We start from the raw sequence: 17,954 nt of genomic DNA on the forward strand, positions 1-17,954 counted from the left end.
TCAATATCAGCGCACACGGACAGATTAGCTTGGGTATCAAAATGGCCGCCACGCAATGCGAGATGGGTAATTTGTGACGTCAGTGAAAACAAAGGATTGACGGAAACCAATTTCAAGATGGCTGCCGTGGCGGCCATATTGAAAATCGCAGTGCGCCCATTTTCGAAAGGAACCTTCCTCTACTCAACCCCAACACACACTGCAAAAATGGATTTAACCGGACAAGCCGTTCTGCTCGAAATTGACGGAAACCAAAAGCTGACGGACACCCGGATGGCTATTGAAAATCGCAGCGTGCCCATTTTCGAAAGGAACCTTCCTCTACTCAACCCCAACACACACTGCAAAAATGGATTTAATCGGACAAGCCGTTCTCCCCTCACAGCCTCACCACGTAATAAAAACCCCTCACAGCCACGAAATTAAAAACACCTCACCACCACATCATTTAAAAACACCTCACCACCAAGTAATTCAAAACACCTCATCACCACATAATTAAAAACATAATTTGACTTTGTGGTTTGAAAAGTGGTTTGAAATTGACGGAAACCAAAAGTTGACGGACGCCCGGACGACAATACCCCTTAGCCCAATTTGGGCTGAGGGGTGAAAACTATCGATCCGATGACTTCCGGAGCGCGAAAGGAATCGTTCGTTGTAATTCGGAAGGAATCGTCCGCTTTGAGGAAAAAAAGCCTGAAAAGACGATCGTAAAAAAGAAAATATCGCAATTCTACCAAAAGTGATGCGCGCGCGCGAGGGTGATAAGATAATACTTTTTTTCATGGGGCCTTATGTGTGAAGATTGCGCGCCGAATCTGTAACATGGAAGCGGCTGCTACACCTGTTTCTCAGTCACTTTGCAGATGCTGACGTGTTTCTTTTGTTTTTCGTTTTCGGAGCCGCACGTTTAGGCCGAGAAAAATATATTTCCGGTCTCTGGTCAGCGCGCGTCAACATTTTAAAAAATTTTTTCTAATTTTCAACGGTACCTACAACAGCGCGCGCCATCTATATATTATATATAGCAGGCATTATAGCACATCATAAATTATAGAGCACAATAAACATAAACAATTCCGCACCGCCTCAAGTATCCGCGTATGGGAAGAGTTTCGTCAGGAGTCGATCTACTCTCTCCTGGTACGTAGAATTTCAACAAAAGCCACATCACTGTTAATATTGGTAAATATTATTCCATCGTGTTTGGAAAACCTGGAAAATTGGAAAAATTGCAAAAACTATACACCCTATTTTACTCCAAGGGGTCCCAGGAATACCCTCCCAAAATATTGTTGCGATCGGTTCAGCCGTTTTTGCAGAACCTTCGAACGGACAGACGGACATTTGGTGAATTATCGTAAGATAAGAATTCCCTCACTCAGAACTTCAATGCAGGAGGAGGCCATGAGATCGATCAAGCCTGTGCAATGGTTACCAATGTATCGTTGTTTGTCCATGATGCTCTGTCTTTTTAAATGCTGAGTTTCAAGCAATGAAGCAGCACGCACCATTTAAAAAAGTATTTGGTGTGACTTTGACAGGGATGGGTTCAAACCACCAACCTCCCAAACTCAGAGCAGACACTCCAACCATTACATAAACATATAACCATACCTCCGCCAGACTAAACAGTTTACATTTTGTTTTCCACTGATAGGCCGGATCTACATCTGCACCTTAACCAAAATGTAATCGGCTTATTCTTGAGACCTAACCAACTCATCCACCAAGCTTTGTCATAATCCGTCCACAGCTATTTGAAATATCGTGTTAGAAATCGTTTTTGGCCCGATCTCTCAATGGTGAAGATTCACGAAAAAAATTCTCGTATCTGCATCCCGATCTTCACCCAAATCCAATCAAATCGCCCTTGGCAGACACTCAACCCAGCCACCTAGTTTTGTTATAATCCGTCCACAACTTTTTGAAATATCCTGCTGCATATAGTTTTTGGCTCCATCTCTCAATGGTGAACAATCACTTCAAATTATCTTATCCCGATCCGGATCTTCACCAAAATCGAATCAATTCGGCTTTGTTCCACACCCAACGTGTCCACCAAGTTTTGGCTGAATCCGTCGACAACTTTTTCAATTATAATGCCATACGAGGTCCAACAATAAAGTTCCAGGATTATAGCAATAAAAAATGTTATTGTAAACGTACCAATTAAGTTCAGTGGTTGCCTTCAAAGTAATCTGGGAGCCTGTCTATACATGCTTGCCAACGTCGCTGCCATGCTTCAAAGCACCTTTGGAAGTCATTGTCTGAAAGGCCATTTCGCTCATTGGTGATGGCTCTCTGGATCTCTTCGATTGATACAAAATGAGTTCCTTTCATTAGTTTTCAGTCTTGGAAACAAGAAAAAAATCGCATGGAACCAAGTCGGGAGAGTCGTGAGGATATTCCAGCACTAGCACAGCAGCATGTTTTTCTGCCAATAATTGCCTCACAGAGAGGGTTGTTTGTACGGGAGCATAGTCATGATGGAGAATGTACTTGATCGGCACAAGCTCTGATTCCTGATGCTCAAAACACATTGTATAGAACTCCAAAATTTCACAGCAAAATTGTTGTTTCATTGTTTGTTCTTGAGGAACAAACTTCTGGTGGCCAATACCTTTGACTTAAAAAAAAAAAAGTGGATTGAATGGTGGATTTTATTTATGGGTTTAAAGATTGATCAGGTCTCCTCCAATGTGTGCACTGACTTTGAACTACATTTGTCTTATATTCCTCATTTTTTGTGTTCTGTTTGAACAGGAGAAATCGATCTTTGATTGGTTTTGGATGCCAAAAAACCAGGAAGCTCCCCCATGCTTCTGGCAATTCGTCACCTTTTGCTGGAGTTCAATTCATTGTTTCTTGGTGCTGGCTGGGATAGTTCATTCTCTTCGTTGGATTTGGCAACGGCTTCCTCCGGTAAGTCAATGATGCTGTTTTATAATTTGTTCTGCAATTTGTTAGACAAACAAGAATGACCGCACTGTAGTCACAACCTGCGACAAAATCGGGTAACGGGCCGATTGGGAAATGAACATTTAAAGCCACTCATTGTAAATTTTTGGGGTCCCTAATTGTAAATAACACTTGACCCAAACAAAGCCAATGGGAGTGTGATGCACCAAATCCTGGCAGTGTATAATCAGCAGAAACCTACAGGCCTAATGTGTTAGGCCCACCAGAAAACCAAGATGGCGGCCATATCATTTCATCTCAGTGCTATGGTGGGTCTCAGTGCTTTGTTATACCGATTTAGTTTCAACAATGGGTTTTGTAGATTGCAAGAGTCTATTAAAGTAATAGGACAATGGGTTTATAAAAGGACGAATTACAATAGAAAATGGTTTTAAAAAATAATAGAATTTATTTTTTAAAATTTTTTATGTTGAAGGCTCCAGGCACGGACTATGTAGCCCTCATCGAGGCCAGGCCTTAAATAAAATAGAAGAAAAGTGTATGATGTTTGTTTGCGAGAAAGAGATTAAAGTTAGGCCGGTAGCTTTAGTTTGAGTGAGACAAAGTAAGACCAGCAATCCTGACATGGAGAGTGTAAGATGGTTCCACACTACAGATAAAGAGCAGTGTATGTCGATGCACATATTTTCCATTTGATCACTTGAAACAACGTGAATGGAATCTAAACCTACATTGTCCAGCAAGTTTGATTGACCTGACAAGACTATAACTGTCGCCGCCCATGTAAGAAGTTCCTCATTGTATATCGGATTCTACCCTTAAAGGCTTAGAACAGTATTGTGATTATATTGTCGCGCGGCCGTCTTTGATTAACATCAGACGGTCACGGAAGCCGACCTCGAAGGCCTTAACCCCTGAGGTGAAAACTCAATGGCGGACTCCTGAACCAAAAAGCTACACCAAAGCGTGCGGGATGGAGGGGGGCGCTAGAGCCCTGCAGCCGTACCTATTAAATCAATCACATGGGAAACTGCGTTCAAGTATGTACAGCAAAATAATACAAGGATTTATTCACAATAAGAATCGGGACAGGGAAACGCGACGATAAACCTAATTCCTAATCGGGACGTCCACACACACACAGACCTCAAATACAACCGAGGGATAAGAATCACCAAAATAAAAACGTTCGTTATGTTTGGGGGAAATGGGTAATGTAGTGTGCAGTCTTATCTGGTCTTGTCGTCTTGCAGTGTAACACGGCCCCGGTCGGCCCCGCTCGCGCACCACCAGGCCCCGCTCGCGCACCACCAGGCCCCGCTCACGCGCCACCAGGCCCCGCTCCAAGCCTCCCGCCGCTCACGAGGTCCGTGCACCAAGCTCCAAAGCACCGAGCACCACTCCAAGCACCACGTGGTCCCACAGCAGGAAAAGCACCATGCGTCCAATGCAGGCTAGCGGCTCCAAGCGAGGTCGATCTTCACACACGATCGGCCTGCCACGTCCCAGTCGGCTCTCCCGAAGCAAACGTGCCAAAAGCAAGCGAACTCCACTCGGGCTATGACTCAACTCAACTCGGGCTGCACAAGATGAGGCGCCGGATGTCCAAACAAAACTAGCTGCGCAAACAAGAGCACGAACCGCAAGAGACTCTCCAAACCAACTGAAAAATGGCGTTCGGCGCTCTCTTAAATAACCTTTTCGGTGACGTCAGCTTTGGCGCGCTACCAACCAGCGACTTCCACCGAACCTTCCAGCGTCGTGCCTCTCGCACCCTGCGTGCCGACCAATCACAGGACCGTAGCGTGGCGATAGCTCGTAGCATGTAGCATGGTGATAGCTTGTAGGTGCAGCTGGTGATAGCGCGTGGCACTCGGTGTGGTTAGGCCTGTCGGAGGTGTAATTGGCGGCGGCCATCATCGGCGGTGCCCCGACCTGCTTTCCTTGCCTGTTCGTCTTTCAAAGTCACTGTCAGGGAAGGGAGTCATTTAATGTTGCACTAAGGAGATCCTAACGAAGTGTCTACAGGTGTGCATTGCCATACAGGACAAAGGTTTGGCTGACCAGGTGAGACATACAGGGGCTTTATTCTTTAATCCCTATGCTACTTACCACTCGAACATCCTTGTATGCTCACAAGTATACTCTTACCCGACAAAACGCCTACACATGAAACTTATTACAGGTAGATTCCTTACCGCGACAGACGAAGCACGTTACCTACACAGATCTATCTGGCTCTACATATTGCTACCCCACCCGACATAACAATATCTATTGAATAAATCTGTGTATGTAGTGTCAGGTCAGGTCAGGTGAGGTATGGGTGCACGTGCCGGAGCAGCGCGTCTCCGCATCCACTTTCCGAAGGTACTCCAGGGGCCTCCATCTGGCCATCCCCCAGGATGATACCTGGCCCATCCCTATCTCCTTGAGATGCCAATCAACCTGCTGCAACCACGAGGCACATGGTCGGCCCGTTGGTCTCCTCCACTCATGAGGCTCCCCAGTGTCTATGTGGTGTGTCTTCTCTATACGCATTGGTTGGGCAGCTGGCCTGACTCCACCCACAATTGTAACCTGAAAAAAAAAGCATCATCATATGAAATAAAAAAAAGTCCATCGTGTGTGTGTGTGTGTGTGTGTGTGTGTGTGTGTGTGTGTGTGTGTGTGTGTGTGTGTGTGTGTATGTATGCGTGTGTGCGACACGACATTTAGCTCAGGTGCCTCCCATTTCTCTTGATCATCTTTGAGATGTTTCTTCAGCTTGATTGGAGCCCACCTGTGGTAAATTCAATTGATTGGACATGATTTGGAAAGGCACACACCTGTCTATATAAGGTCTCACAGCTGACAATGCATATCAGAGCAAAAACCAAGCCATGAGGTCGAAGGAACTGCCTGCAGAGCTCAGAGACAGGATTGTGTCGAGGCACAGATCTGGGGAATCCTACCAAAAAAATTTCTGCTGCATTCAAGGTTCCCAAGAGCACAGTGGCCTCCATAATTCTTAAATGGAAGAAGTTTGGAACAACCAGGACTCTTCCGAGAGCTGGCCGCCCGGCCAAACTGAGCAATCAGGGGGTCACTCTGGCTGAGCTCCAGAGATCCTGTGTGGAGACGGGAGAAACTTCCAGAAGGACAACCATCACTGCAACACTCCATCGATCTGGGCTTTATGGCAGAGTGGTCAGACGGAAGCCAAACAGTTCAATCTTGATTTCATCAGACCACGAAATCTTGTTTCTCACTGTCTGAGAGTCTTTTCGGTGCTTTTTTGCAAACTCCAAGCGGGCTTTCATGTGTCTTTCACTGAGGAGAGGCTTGTGAGCTGAGCAAAAATATTGGCACCCTTGCACCTTTTTCAAATAACTCACAATTTTCTCCAAAAAAAGTTGAAATTGACAAAAGTATTTGGTCTCTGCAATTCTGTATTTCACTGTTAATATAACAGAACCTTTGTTTGTGATTCAGAACTTAATATATCCTTTTAAATCAGAAAATAAAAAGAAATGGCAAGGACAAAATTATTGACTCCCGAGACTTAATATTTCGTAGCACAGACTTTGGACAAAATAACTGCAGTCAAGCACTTCCTATAGCCATGAATGAGCTTCCTACACCTCTCCACTGGCAGTTTGGCCCACTCTTCTTGGGCAAACTGCTCCAGTTCTCCCAGATTTGAAGGGTGCCTTCTCCCAACTGCTATTTCAAATCTCCCCACATGTGTTCAATGGGATTTAGATCTGGAATGGAAAGGGACCACCCAGAGGGGGCCATGGGGTCATAAAATCACTTCCATTGACTTTGGCTGTGTGCTAAATGGACTCGGTATCATCTAAACCCCCTAAAAAGACACAGATTGTGAAAATCGGTTCATTATTAGCGGAGATAAGGGTGGGGTCTGTTTGTGTGCCCCAAATTTGGAAAGTGACCCCCCAGAGGGGGTACAGGGGTCGGAAAATTTGTACCCAATCATTTTTTAATAATTTGACCCAAAATCAATCAGAGAAAGCAAAAAAAAATCTATTTTAGCACTAAAATCCTACGGAATTACACTGCATACCGCACTATTTATGGAGAACACCGGATGTTGTTAAATTAATGTTGTGACATTTTAAATGTTCGATACGTACATCATGAACAGATATTACCATTAACCTATCGTGATTGCGAGCTCCAGTTGTGTGTATGAAATGGTGTGTGTTTTGCAGAATTTGAAATCTTCAAGAACTGCGTTTTACCATATAAGCGCTGTTTTGTTTATGCTGTTGTTTTCCATTGCATCGATCTCGATTTTCTTTGGGAAGCTGTTTGTGCCTCCACCAAAGCAGGGAGTGATCGATTGGATAAACAGCATGTTTTCGAATCCACCGGTAAGTCTGTAGAAAATTTCTGACAGATGGTATGCTTTTTAAGGAAGACTTTTGTTTGTGTGTTGACCACAACCTTACAATTACAATTTCGATGAAACTTAACCACAACCTTAATCACCCATGTTGTAACAGAGTTTATTCCTGGAATTTAAAAAAATCGGGGTCTAATGTGGTCTACAGGAGGGGGGGGGGGTTGCCCCCAAATCAGGTATTTGCTTTTTTCTCAGAACCTACACACACAATTTCGATGAAACTTCACCACAACCTTCATCATCCATGATGTACCAATGTGTGTTCAAGGCAAAATAAAAATTGGGATCTGAGGAGGTATACGGGGTTGGGGAGTGGGTCGAGGGTTGCCCCCAAAAAGGTATTTTTTGTTTGTTTGTTTAAAGTCTTATGATTGTTTTAGTATGATTCTACATACTGTCCTGTCTTCGAGCAAGCATTGAAATTGGTTTAAAATACCTTTAGTCGGTGCAGTATACTGTTTATTCTTCCAGGTGAGCGCCAGATGCATTGCCCCTATGTTTCTTTTTCGATTCAGATGTTTTACAAATTTCAACAAATATGTTGTTGGATCATATAGTTTCACTTGTTTTTCGCTCGATGTGGGTTTGCTTTTAATTCCCATGTTTTGTTGTCTGCCTGAACAGGAGAAAACATTTGTTGAGTGGTTCTACATCACTGAGAGACAAAAATCAACATTTGCCTTTTGGAAAGATCCCTCCTTGTGGGGTTTTTTCTTTTTTGTTATAGTTTTGCCAAAGATACTTGATTTTGTTGTCATCTGGCTTTGGCGTAAGCTTCAGGTGAGTGGATGATTGATAACTGTTTTGGGTTTTTTTCATTATTGCTGACATTTGCAGATAATAAAATGGGTTTAATTATAAGATTATTGAAACTATTTTTCTCCAATGGGGCAAAGCTGTCGAGAACAGTATTTGTCTGTCCGTATGTATGAATGTTTTAATAACATACATAGTTTTTAAAAACTTCTAAAGAGTTCACAGCCCCCTCTAATTAGGGTAAGACTTTGATGAATATCCTCACTTGGGAGGCGTTCACACCTGGTGAATCGGTAAGTGTTCACATGCTCCAAGCACGACGTGACTTTGAATTCCTGAAAATCAAAAGAATATCCATCAACCCCAAATCTGATGATCATCAAATTGGGGTGTTGGAAAGGTCACACTCTGGATGGGATTTAAACCGAGTAAGACCACATATTTATTTTGTTTAGGTTCTTCAAAATTGTAAAAAAAACTTTCAAAAAAAGTGTTCAATTTCACCACACTTTATGGTACTGCATGTCTTTGTCTTTGTTCCAGATTTCATGATATTGTGATATTAAAACATTCAAACTATATGGAATTATATTGTTTTCTGTGCGTGCAGATACAAGTAATGATAGTTTTCACTTAATTGTACGAATGAGGGAGTTTCTTGAATGTTGTGTGTGTGTGTGTGTGTGTGTGTGTGTGTGTGTGTGTGTGTGTGTGTGTGTGTTAGCACAAGCACCTGAAAAAGCACGATGGTTCTAATAAGTGACTTTTTACTCTTCCTGATTAGGACAACACAACAACAACAACATGCATTTTAAAGGCCATTTTCCCTACTAGAGCGAGGGTTAGCCTAATTAGGACACTTTGCAGTTAGCCTTCCTGATTAGGACAACAACTGTTACAAAGAAAAAATTAAATGGCACTGCTTCAAGCTGCTGCTGCAAGGTGTATCCTGCAAGCTGCTCTCTCTGATCAAGTGGAATCGGGGAAAACGTCGGAGTCACTAAATATAATGTAGTTTCTGTAAAGAGAGTAATTCGTTTCCAAGATCTTTTGACCTAATGTTTGAGATTTTGGTATTTGGTCATCATCTTCATATCTGCATGGTGTAGGCCAAAACTTCTCGTGTGTACATGTGTACCAATGAACCTTGTGATATTTGTTCAAAAGGTGCCTACATTTAGATTTCCAGGACAATTTTTAATGATAACTTTGTGTGAAAATTTGTTTTATTTTTGGTGTGCTGTCTCAACTCACCACAAGTGTCTATTGATCAATCACATAACTGGGCATGATTTGATTTTGTGTTAAGATTTGTAATGTTGTGTTATGTTTCTCATTGTTGATTTGGAATAATTTGAGTTTTTCACTCTTTAGGACATTCTGTTTTGCCACTTCTATATGAACCTCAAATATGTCATTCACTTGCAAGGTTTCATTTTCATAACATAGCAAATTGCACAGTTTCCACTCGATAATATTTAGTTTCTTTACTCCGCAACTTTATCCTTTCTGCGGCAAAGGATTCCATTCTTCTACAGTATATGCTCACTGAAATTCCCTTATGATTTGCAACTTTCATGAGTGTCATTGTGGTGAGGTGCCGTTTCCAATGTTTATTGAATTAATGCGATTACAGTTTATTTAAAGTACTTAATCAACCATACCGTGCAACTAAAAAACAACAACAACAGCAACAAGAGCATGAACGTAACATTTCAAATTTTTATTTCACAAACGCAACTTTTCAAATGTTGATGAGGAATTAAAATCCAGTGAGCTCCTCAAACTCCTCTGAAGCCGACCCAGGTGAGGGTACTGGTTAGTCATACACCAAAAGGAATGTAGGAAATGGCACTGAAGCGAACCCGACAGTTTTATTCCTCTCCATCATGGTGTCTGGAAATCCTGCAAAGTGTCAATTCTTTTCCAAAACTGCCGGACGGTGAGCTCTGGGTCTGGGTCTCCATCACATATAATAAACCAAACAGTCCACCAAACCGTCCACCAAACAGTGATGACTCCATCTACAGCTCGCTGTCTGATAATATGGACCAACTTCTATCTACCCATCCCAACTCTCTCTTCCTCATATGTGGTGATTTCAATTGTCACCATGCCAGTTGGCTGGGTGTGGGTACCTCTCACCAGCCATGGCTCCTCAGCAAAGAACTTCTGCGACTCAATGGGACTGACACAGTCTGTCAATTTCCCGACCCGGATCTCAGTCAACGGAGCATCTTCTCTTCTGGACTTGGTTATGACTAACTTCCCTGAAAATGTCTGCTGCTCTTCTTCTGCTCCAATCGGCTCATCTGATCATGTGCTTGTTAAAGTGGACATCTCTCTGACCATTCTCAGAGATCTCCTCAGCGTCGACGAGTCTGGCATTTCACTCAGGCCAACTGGCACGGTCTTCAAGCAGCCATCAATCACCTGGACTGGTCTCCCATCTCTACCGCCTCTGACATCAACTCATCCTGGGAATTCTTCCAAAGTAAATTGCTCTCTCTCATGCACAGATTTATCCCATCTCGTCTTCAGTTGTCATACCCTTCCTCCCGTCCATGGTACATGGAATCTTGTGGTAAGGCTGTTGCCCAGAAACAACTTGCCTTCGTCCCCTGGAAAGCCCATCCAATGGAAGGAAATCTCATTGACATATCACGTGCCTTCGATACGGTCTGGCACCCCGCTCTGCTCACCAAACTCTCCTCCTTTGGTATCCATGGAAATCTCCACGCATGGCTGGCGGACTTCCTCTCTAGTCGTAGTGAACGTGTGGCCCTGAATGGGTTGCTCTCATCTCCTCTTCCTGTTCAGGCTGGAGTTCCCCAAGGCAGTGTTCTGGGCCCTGTGCTTTTTCTGGTCTTCATCAATGATCTCTCTGACTCTCTTGAAAATCCTCTCTATTTCTTTGCTGATGACTCTACTCTCTGTCGCTCCATTCCTCATCCCTCAGATCGGCAGTCTGCAGCCTCCTCACTCTCTGCAGACCTGGACAAAATCACAGACTGGGCAAACAAGTGGAACATGTCTTTCAATCCTGACAAATCTCACACTCTTACGATGTCTCTCCGAAAAGACTGACTGGACAACCCTCCCATCAACTTTCTGAATAATCCTCTCCAAGAAGTTCTGTCACTCAAGCTTTTGGGTCTCACTATCTGCCATGATCTTTCCTGCTGAAAACCACATTTCAAATCTGGCCTCCAAAGCCAGTATTGTCAAAGAAGGATTATTTGGAGAGAGATGAGGTGCGGAAGAAGAGAGGTGAGTAGAGGTGTGCTCGTCTCATCAATGTCCAATCGGTTGGTTTTAGGAGAATTTCTTAAATATCATTAGGAAGAAGAAATCTCGGTTTAATAAGCACAGATTACATACAAAATGTCACAGAGTTCACTTGGTTACAACATAGAATTGCGCAGCAGAACCTAGAGCAGGTCAGTCGTCTTCTTCTTTTTCTTCCCAGCTTTCCGACTTCCCTTTTATGCATGTAAAAGTCCTTGGAAGTCCCTCTCAAGGGAAAGATGGGGGTTTGCACACATTATGGTTCCATCTGGCTTTGCTCCTGCAAACCATGAGAACTCGTAGGTATGCTTTGAGAAATAAGCAAACAGATGTATTCTAGAAAAAAGTTCCTTTCGGGTCTCCCTGAGCAAACATTACTTCTTAACATGATTCTCACTGCAGTACTCCCTTTGGATATCTGTCAGCCTGACGGATGTACATCTGATTTCATACAAGCATTGCTAAAAAAAGAATTCGGTTCGACCACATGTTCTTTCCACCTCACAATTCCCAATACAGCATTACTCATTATTCAGCTCAAGGAATACATTTTCCATATGTATAAAGAGATGAAAATGGTTCAGACATTTTATACAAACTTTCTGTGATTTTCCTGCAAGAACTACAATTAATTCAAGATAGTATTAATTAATTAATCCATGTAGAAGTCAGACTTCTTCAGCATCCTCCGTCGTGCGAAGTCCTTCCTTGGTACACCTGAGCTCCTCACCACATACAAGGCTTTCATCCGCAGCTCAATGGAATACTGCTCTCCCTTCTGGGCTGGTGCTCCTGCCTCACACCTAGCTCGGCTTCACGCTGTTGAAACCAAAGCGTTCAGAATCATCGGAATCTCCCGTGATGAAGCTAACTCCGAAGGCCTTTCACTCACTCACTGCAGGCAGGTTGGTGGTGTTTCCGTCTTCTACCGACTCCTCTCCGGCCTTGCCCCCCCCCCCCCCCAGCTCTCTCTGGGCTCTGTCCCCCAAATATTCCTACAGGTCGTACAAGATCTACCTGCAACCCTCTTATGGTTAAACTGCCAAAATCAAGACTCTCTGCTCACCTTCACCCCTTCATTCTTCTTTTCTCCCGCCTCTGGAACAAACTCCCTCACTCTCTTCAATCCCACTCCTCCCCCCAGGACTTTAAAACAGCTGTTCACCACCATCTCTTATCTTCCCCAATTCCAAACATTGATCTTTTCTACCCCTGCTAATTTCACCCCAAATCCACTTTTTTGAAATACCAACTTCTTTCCTAGAAGTCCTTGGTGTCCTTGTATTTTATACTTCTCCCACCCCCCTCCCCCTTCGCACGCCTCCTCCCCCCAAGCCCTCTCCCTCCCACACATCTCCCGATGTCCCTGCTCTCAAATGTTGTGTTTGTGTGCTTCCCCTTCTCTCCCCATCTTGTCTACCGCTCCCTCTTTTTTTATATTTTGTTTGTCTGTTTGATTTGTTTGTGTGATAAATGTTAGCTCTTTCACGAGCCTCGATTCTGTATACAAAAAAAAAAAAAAAAAAGGTGGTAAGACAATTCTTGTGAGTAAACTCAGAAAGAAGATTCAAAATTAGCACAAATGTTATCATTATTCACTGCATAAATAAATAATGTTGAGCGAAACAAGGTAATATTGGTATCGAGGGAGAATTTTACCAACATCACAGCTTGGCCTGCCAACAGCAGCAGCTTTAGCTACCCTGATAGGTACCATCACCCGTAGTTACATAACAGTGGATACCCGGTACCTTCTAGCCACGTAGCAGTGGCCATCACCGTGGCTCATGTGCATCTACCTGTTGCTCACCCACGTCAGGTGAATGCATGACAGGGCAGGTGCCCAGTCAAATGAGGTACTTCATCAAATAATTTTGCTGAAGCCACTTGATGGAGGACATATTTCAGATGATTAACACAGGGATGCGTGTGGCACCGGATTTTATCGGGCGGCACTTTCTGCGATGATGAGAGGGGAAAATTAAATTAGTTTCGTGACTGAGAATTTATCGGCAGGGACATGTTATTTTCAATGTTAGTCGAGTGTCGTGAAGGAAAGCAAGAAGGATTTTGATCTTTCAATAATTTACGCGGCCTATAAAGAACTTGAACCATTTAAATAAAACGAAGTGTGATGATTCCTTTCAATGCAGTTGGTCACATAAACACGACTTCATTCACAAATCTATGCGGCCAATCAAAAACGGCTTCTCTCGGCCTCTTTGAGCCAAACTTGTCACATTTGGCCCAGCATGTGTTCGCCATTTGCGGAGCATTACTCTTTTTAAATTATTGTGCAAAACATTTTCTGTGATGGAGCACACAGCGGGAGCTCACAGAGTGTGCCCTGGAAACCCACTGGCTACCTCTGGCACCAAAGGTGGATGGAGGTGAAGTTTTCACCCCTGTTTGTCTGTTTGTTTGCAAAAAAGATATCTCAAAAAATTAAATGAAATAAAAAAGAAAAATAATTCACTTTTTTGGGGGGGAAATAAAAATAAAATAAAATAGCAGTACATATCAAAAAATTATGGACTGATTTTGATGACACTTAGTGGATAAGTTGGGTGTGTGGCAAGGATGAATTGATTCGATTTGGGTGAAGATCTGTATCCGGATGCGAGAATGTTTTATTTAAAAAAAAAAAAGTGATTATTTACCATTGAGAGATCGGGCCTGGTATTTCAACGTTGTGGACGGATTATGACAAAACTTGGTGGATTTTTTTTTTTTTTTTTTTTTTATACAAGGTCTTGGCTCATGGAAGAGCAAGGTCACTTAACAGATCAGGACACAACACTGCAAAGGGAACAGCAGGAGAAAGGGGAAATGCCAACAGAAGGGCGGAGGAAGAAGGTAGAGGGAGCTATAAACTGTTACCCCGGGGTTTCACATGCAGCGTAGTTCATGAATGTGTGTGCCGTCCCTTGGGTGGACGTTAAACTTGGCGACCCTCTGCAGACAAAGCCTGATGTTGGCTTCACGGTCAAGGTCACTGGCTTAAGATGTTAGGGTCTTGAATTCAAGCCCCTGTCGTGCCATTGACATAACACCGGGTGGGTTGACTCAGCCTGTCATTCTTCGGAGGTCGGCAAAATGAGTACCAGCTTACTTGTAACAGGCATACGACATCAACGGCACAGCCACGCTTCCAGAGAAATGATGCAACCAGCAGCCACATCCTGCATATGAAACAACAATATCCAGGTATTCGTTAGTAGATGATAGGCATCCCACTGTGTCCTTCGCAAAGAGTAAGCAAACTATCGCCGGCACCCTTGCCACATTGCAAATTCCTACCGTTCCAAAACCTATAGAGGGCATTGCATCAATGACACATCCATGCCATTATAGGCAAATGATGCCATCTCGTAGCCTTGTGCTGCACAAATGTGATGTTGTTGTTGTTGTAGTTGGGTAGGTGACAAGAACAATATTGGTTCAGGTCCCAATGCAGATCCAGCCTATCAGTGGGAGACAAAACGTAAACTGTATCAGGATCAAGGATCAGGACAATCACAAACCTGATTCTGCTAGATTCAAGCTCAGGACTCCAGACTTTGTGTTTTCCGTGAGGCCGAGTGAAACAAGATCGAGGGAGGCCATGTATTCCTGATACGTGAAACACCCTGCAACCCATGCATGTAGAGAGACGTATTGGTGCGCGGTCCATGGCACCGCTTGGAATACAATTCCCTGAAACTGTCACATGACCTCTCGAGGAAGTGCAAACATGTATGATGGCAAGTGTCATGAGTTGCGTAACATATTATTCTACTTTTACACCTTAAGTCTCCATATCTCTGAAATCCATAGCAGCTTAAACTCGAGAACAGCTACCTTAAGCCAGAGACACCTTATCCGTGAAGCCAACACCACGCTTTTCATAAGATTGAATGTTGTGCAAAACAAATTTGGTTGATGCGTTTCATAATTGCTGCCATATATGTGTTTCACATGTTTGGATGGCATTGGCCTTGAACTTGACCTTTAAAGAATTTTGACCTGATTTTATTCACATAGACTACAAATGTACAAATAAGCTGTGTAAGTTTAAATTTGATATTTTGAAAAATTCCTGATGTTTTTGCAATAATCAAATCACAAAAATATCCAATTTGATGAAAATGGAGTGAAATTGTTGTCATGGACACCGTTCTCTCTTTACCACGTGGGATTTTTCTCTTTTGCATGCTTGGAGAGGTCACTAATTGGGTGCTGAGATGAAGATACCCAAGGAAAGGCCAAAAGTGGGGTTACTCCCACTTAATCTCACTTTAAACGTGGAAAATGAGACATTTCGTCAAATTTTGAAACAATAAGTGATGCTTCATGAATTACATGTTGGAGAACATTTTAAATGTGTATCCTTGGCGGATCAAACATGTTCTAAATATGGTGAATGTGAAAGATGTACAGTCCTGATTTATCAGATTGTTGTGGTTTTTATTTGCTGTACAGTGTTCTGTTCTTGTGGTTCTATTGTCGATGCAGAACTTCCTTTTTAGTTTTTCTTCTCTCTTCTTTTATTCAATTTCCAGGAAGACATTACCAAATAACCAGGAGTTGCTTCGCTATACTGGCGGTTAGCTCTACAGGCTGGGGTTAAGTGGAAACTTAAAGATAACGAGAATGACAGGAAAATAAGGTCAATAAAAATGAGATGTAAGGACAAAGATAACGAAAATAAAACAGTTTAATTAACTCTAAATTAATCAAACTGAATAAATAAATTAATGTTGGTCACAATGTTGAGGAAGAAGAGTGAATGATGAGGATCAGGGGCTACATGATCACACAAGAGTAGATAATGAATATCTTGTACATCCGCTATCTCCTGACGATATCGAAGGGGTTATCAAAGTGAAAGCTACATTTCACTCAGACAGAGAATATTTCCATTGGACGAATTCAATTCTTAGAAAATTCAACGTGATTTAGCCTTAGCCCACTTACAAACAGGACAACATCCACAATACGTACTAGTTATTTGTGTTTAGTCTGGGAATTACGTCTAGTCCAGGAATTACGTCCAGTCTTGGAATTATGTCTCGTCTCGGAATTATGTCGAGTCCAGGAATTATGTCTCGTTCAGGAATTACGTCTAGTCTAGGAATTATGTCAAGTCTAGGAATTATGTCAAGTCTAGGAATTACGTCTAGTCTAGGAATTATGTCAAGTCTAGGAATTATGTCAAGTCTAGGAATTATGTCAAGTCTAGGAATTATGTCAAGTCTAGGAATTACGTCTAGTCTAGGAATTACGTCAAGTCTAGGAATTATGTCAAGTCTAGGAATTATGTCAAGTCTAGGAATTATGTCAAGTCTAGGAATTACGTCTAGTCTAGGAATTATGTCAAGTCTAGGAATTATGTCAAGTCTAGGAATTATGTCGTCTAGGAATTACGTCTAGTCTAGGAATTATGTCAAGTCTAGGAATTATGTCAAGTCTAGGAATTATGTCAAGTCTAGGAATTATGTCAAGTCTAGGAATTACGTCTAGTCTAGGAATTATGTCAAGTCTAGGAATTATGTCAAGTCTAGGAATTATGTCAAGTCTAGGAATTATGTCAAGTCTAGGAATTATGTCAAGTCTAGGAATTACGTCTAGTCTAGGAATTATGTCAAGTCTAGGAATTATGTCAAGTCTAGGAATTATGTCAAGTCTAGGAATTACGTCTAGTCTAGGAATTATGTCAAGTCTAGGAATTACGTCTAGTCTAGGAATTATGTCAAGTCTAGGAATTATGTCAGGTCTAGGAATTATGTCAAGTCTAGGAATTATGTCAAGTCTAGGAATTACGTCTAGTCTAGGAATTATGTCAAGTCTAGGAATTATGTCAAGTCTAGGAATTATGTCAAGTCTAGGAATTATGTCAAGTCTAGGAATTACGTCTAGTCTAGGAATTATGTCAAGTCTAGGAATTATGTCAAGTCTAGGAATTATGTCAAGTCTAGGAATTATGTCAAGTCTAGGAATTATGTCAAGTCTAGGAATTACGTCTAGTCTAGGAATTATGTCAAGTCTAGGAATTATGTCAAGTCTAGGAATTATGTCTAGTCTAGGAATTATGTCAAGTCTAGGAATTATGTCAAGTCTAGGAATTATGTCTAGTCTAGGAATTATGTCAAGTCTAGGAATTATGTCAAGTCTAGGAATTATGTCTAGTCTAGGAATTATGTCAAGTCTAGGAATTATGTCAAGTCTAGGAATTACGTCTAGTCTAGGAATTATGTCAAGTCTAGGAATTATGTCAAGTCTAGGAATTATGTCTAGTCTAGGAATTATGTCAAGTCTAGGAATTATGTCAAGTCTAGGAATTATGTCTAGTCTAGGAATTATGTCTGGTCTAGGAATTATGTCTAGTCTCGGAATTATGCCTAGTCGAGTAATTATGTCTAGTCTAGGAATTATGTCTGGTCTAGGAATTATGTCTGGTTCAGGAATTACGTCTCGTCCAGGAATTACGTCTGGTCTTGGAATTATGTCTCGTCTCGGAATTATGTCTAGTCTCGGAATTATGCCTAGTCGAGTAATTATGTCTATTCTAGGAATTATGTCTCCCTCCAAGTCACTC

At 42.3% G+C, this 17,954-nt stretch overlaps 2 protein-coding genes across 2 annotated transcripts in view; both read left to right on the forward strand.

The window, feature by feature from the left end:
• LOC137428381 (uncharacterized) overlaps positions 1 to 2,786 on the forward strand; it is a 36,699-nt gene extending 33,913 nt beyond the window's left edge. Inside the window, exon 3 of the mRNA XM_078777413.1 lies at positions 2,770 to 2,786. Coding sequence (XP_078633539.1) covers positions 2,770 to 2,786 — 17 coding nt within the window. The remainder of the gene's footprint in view (positions 1 to 2,769) is intronic.
• LOC144892061 (uncharacterized) lies at positions 2,776 to 8,673 on the forward strand. The gene is made up of 3 exons (XM_078777213.1): positions 2,776 to 2,928; positions 7,140 to 7,301; positions 7,958 to 8,673. Exons 1-3 carry the CDS (start codon positions 2,797 to 2,799, stop codon positions 8,123 to 8,125), a joined length of 462 nt encoding a protein of 153 aa, XP_078633339.1. The 5' UTR covers positions 2,776 to 2,796; the 3' UTR covers positions 8,126 to 8,673.
• Positions 8,674 to 17,954: the final 9,281 nt, after the last annotated feature.

This window comes from Myxine glutinosa, chromosome 5 (assembly GCF_964187855.1).
Source record: "Myxine glutinosa chromosome 5, kmMyxGlut1.1, whole genome shotgun sequence".
NCBI classification, from domain to species: Eukaryota; Metazoa; Chordata; class Myxini; order Myxiniformes; family Myxinidae; genus Myxine; species Myxine glutinosa.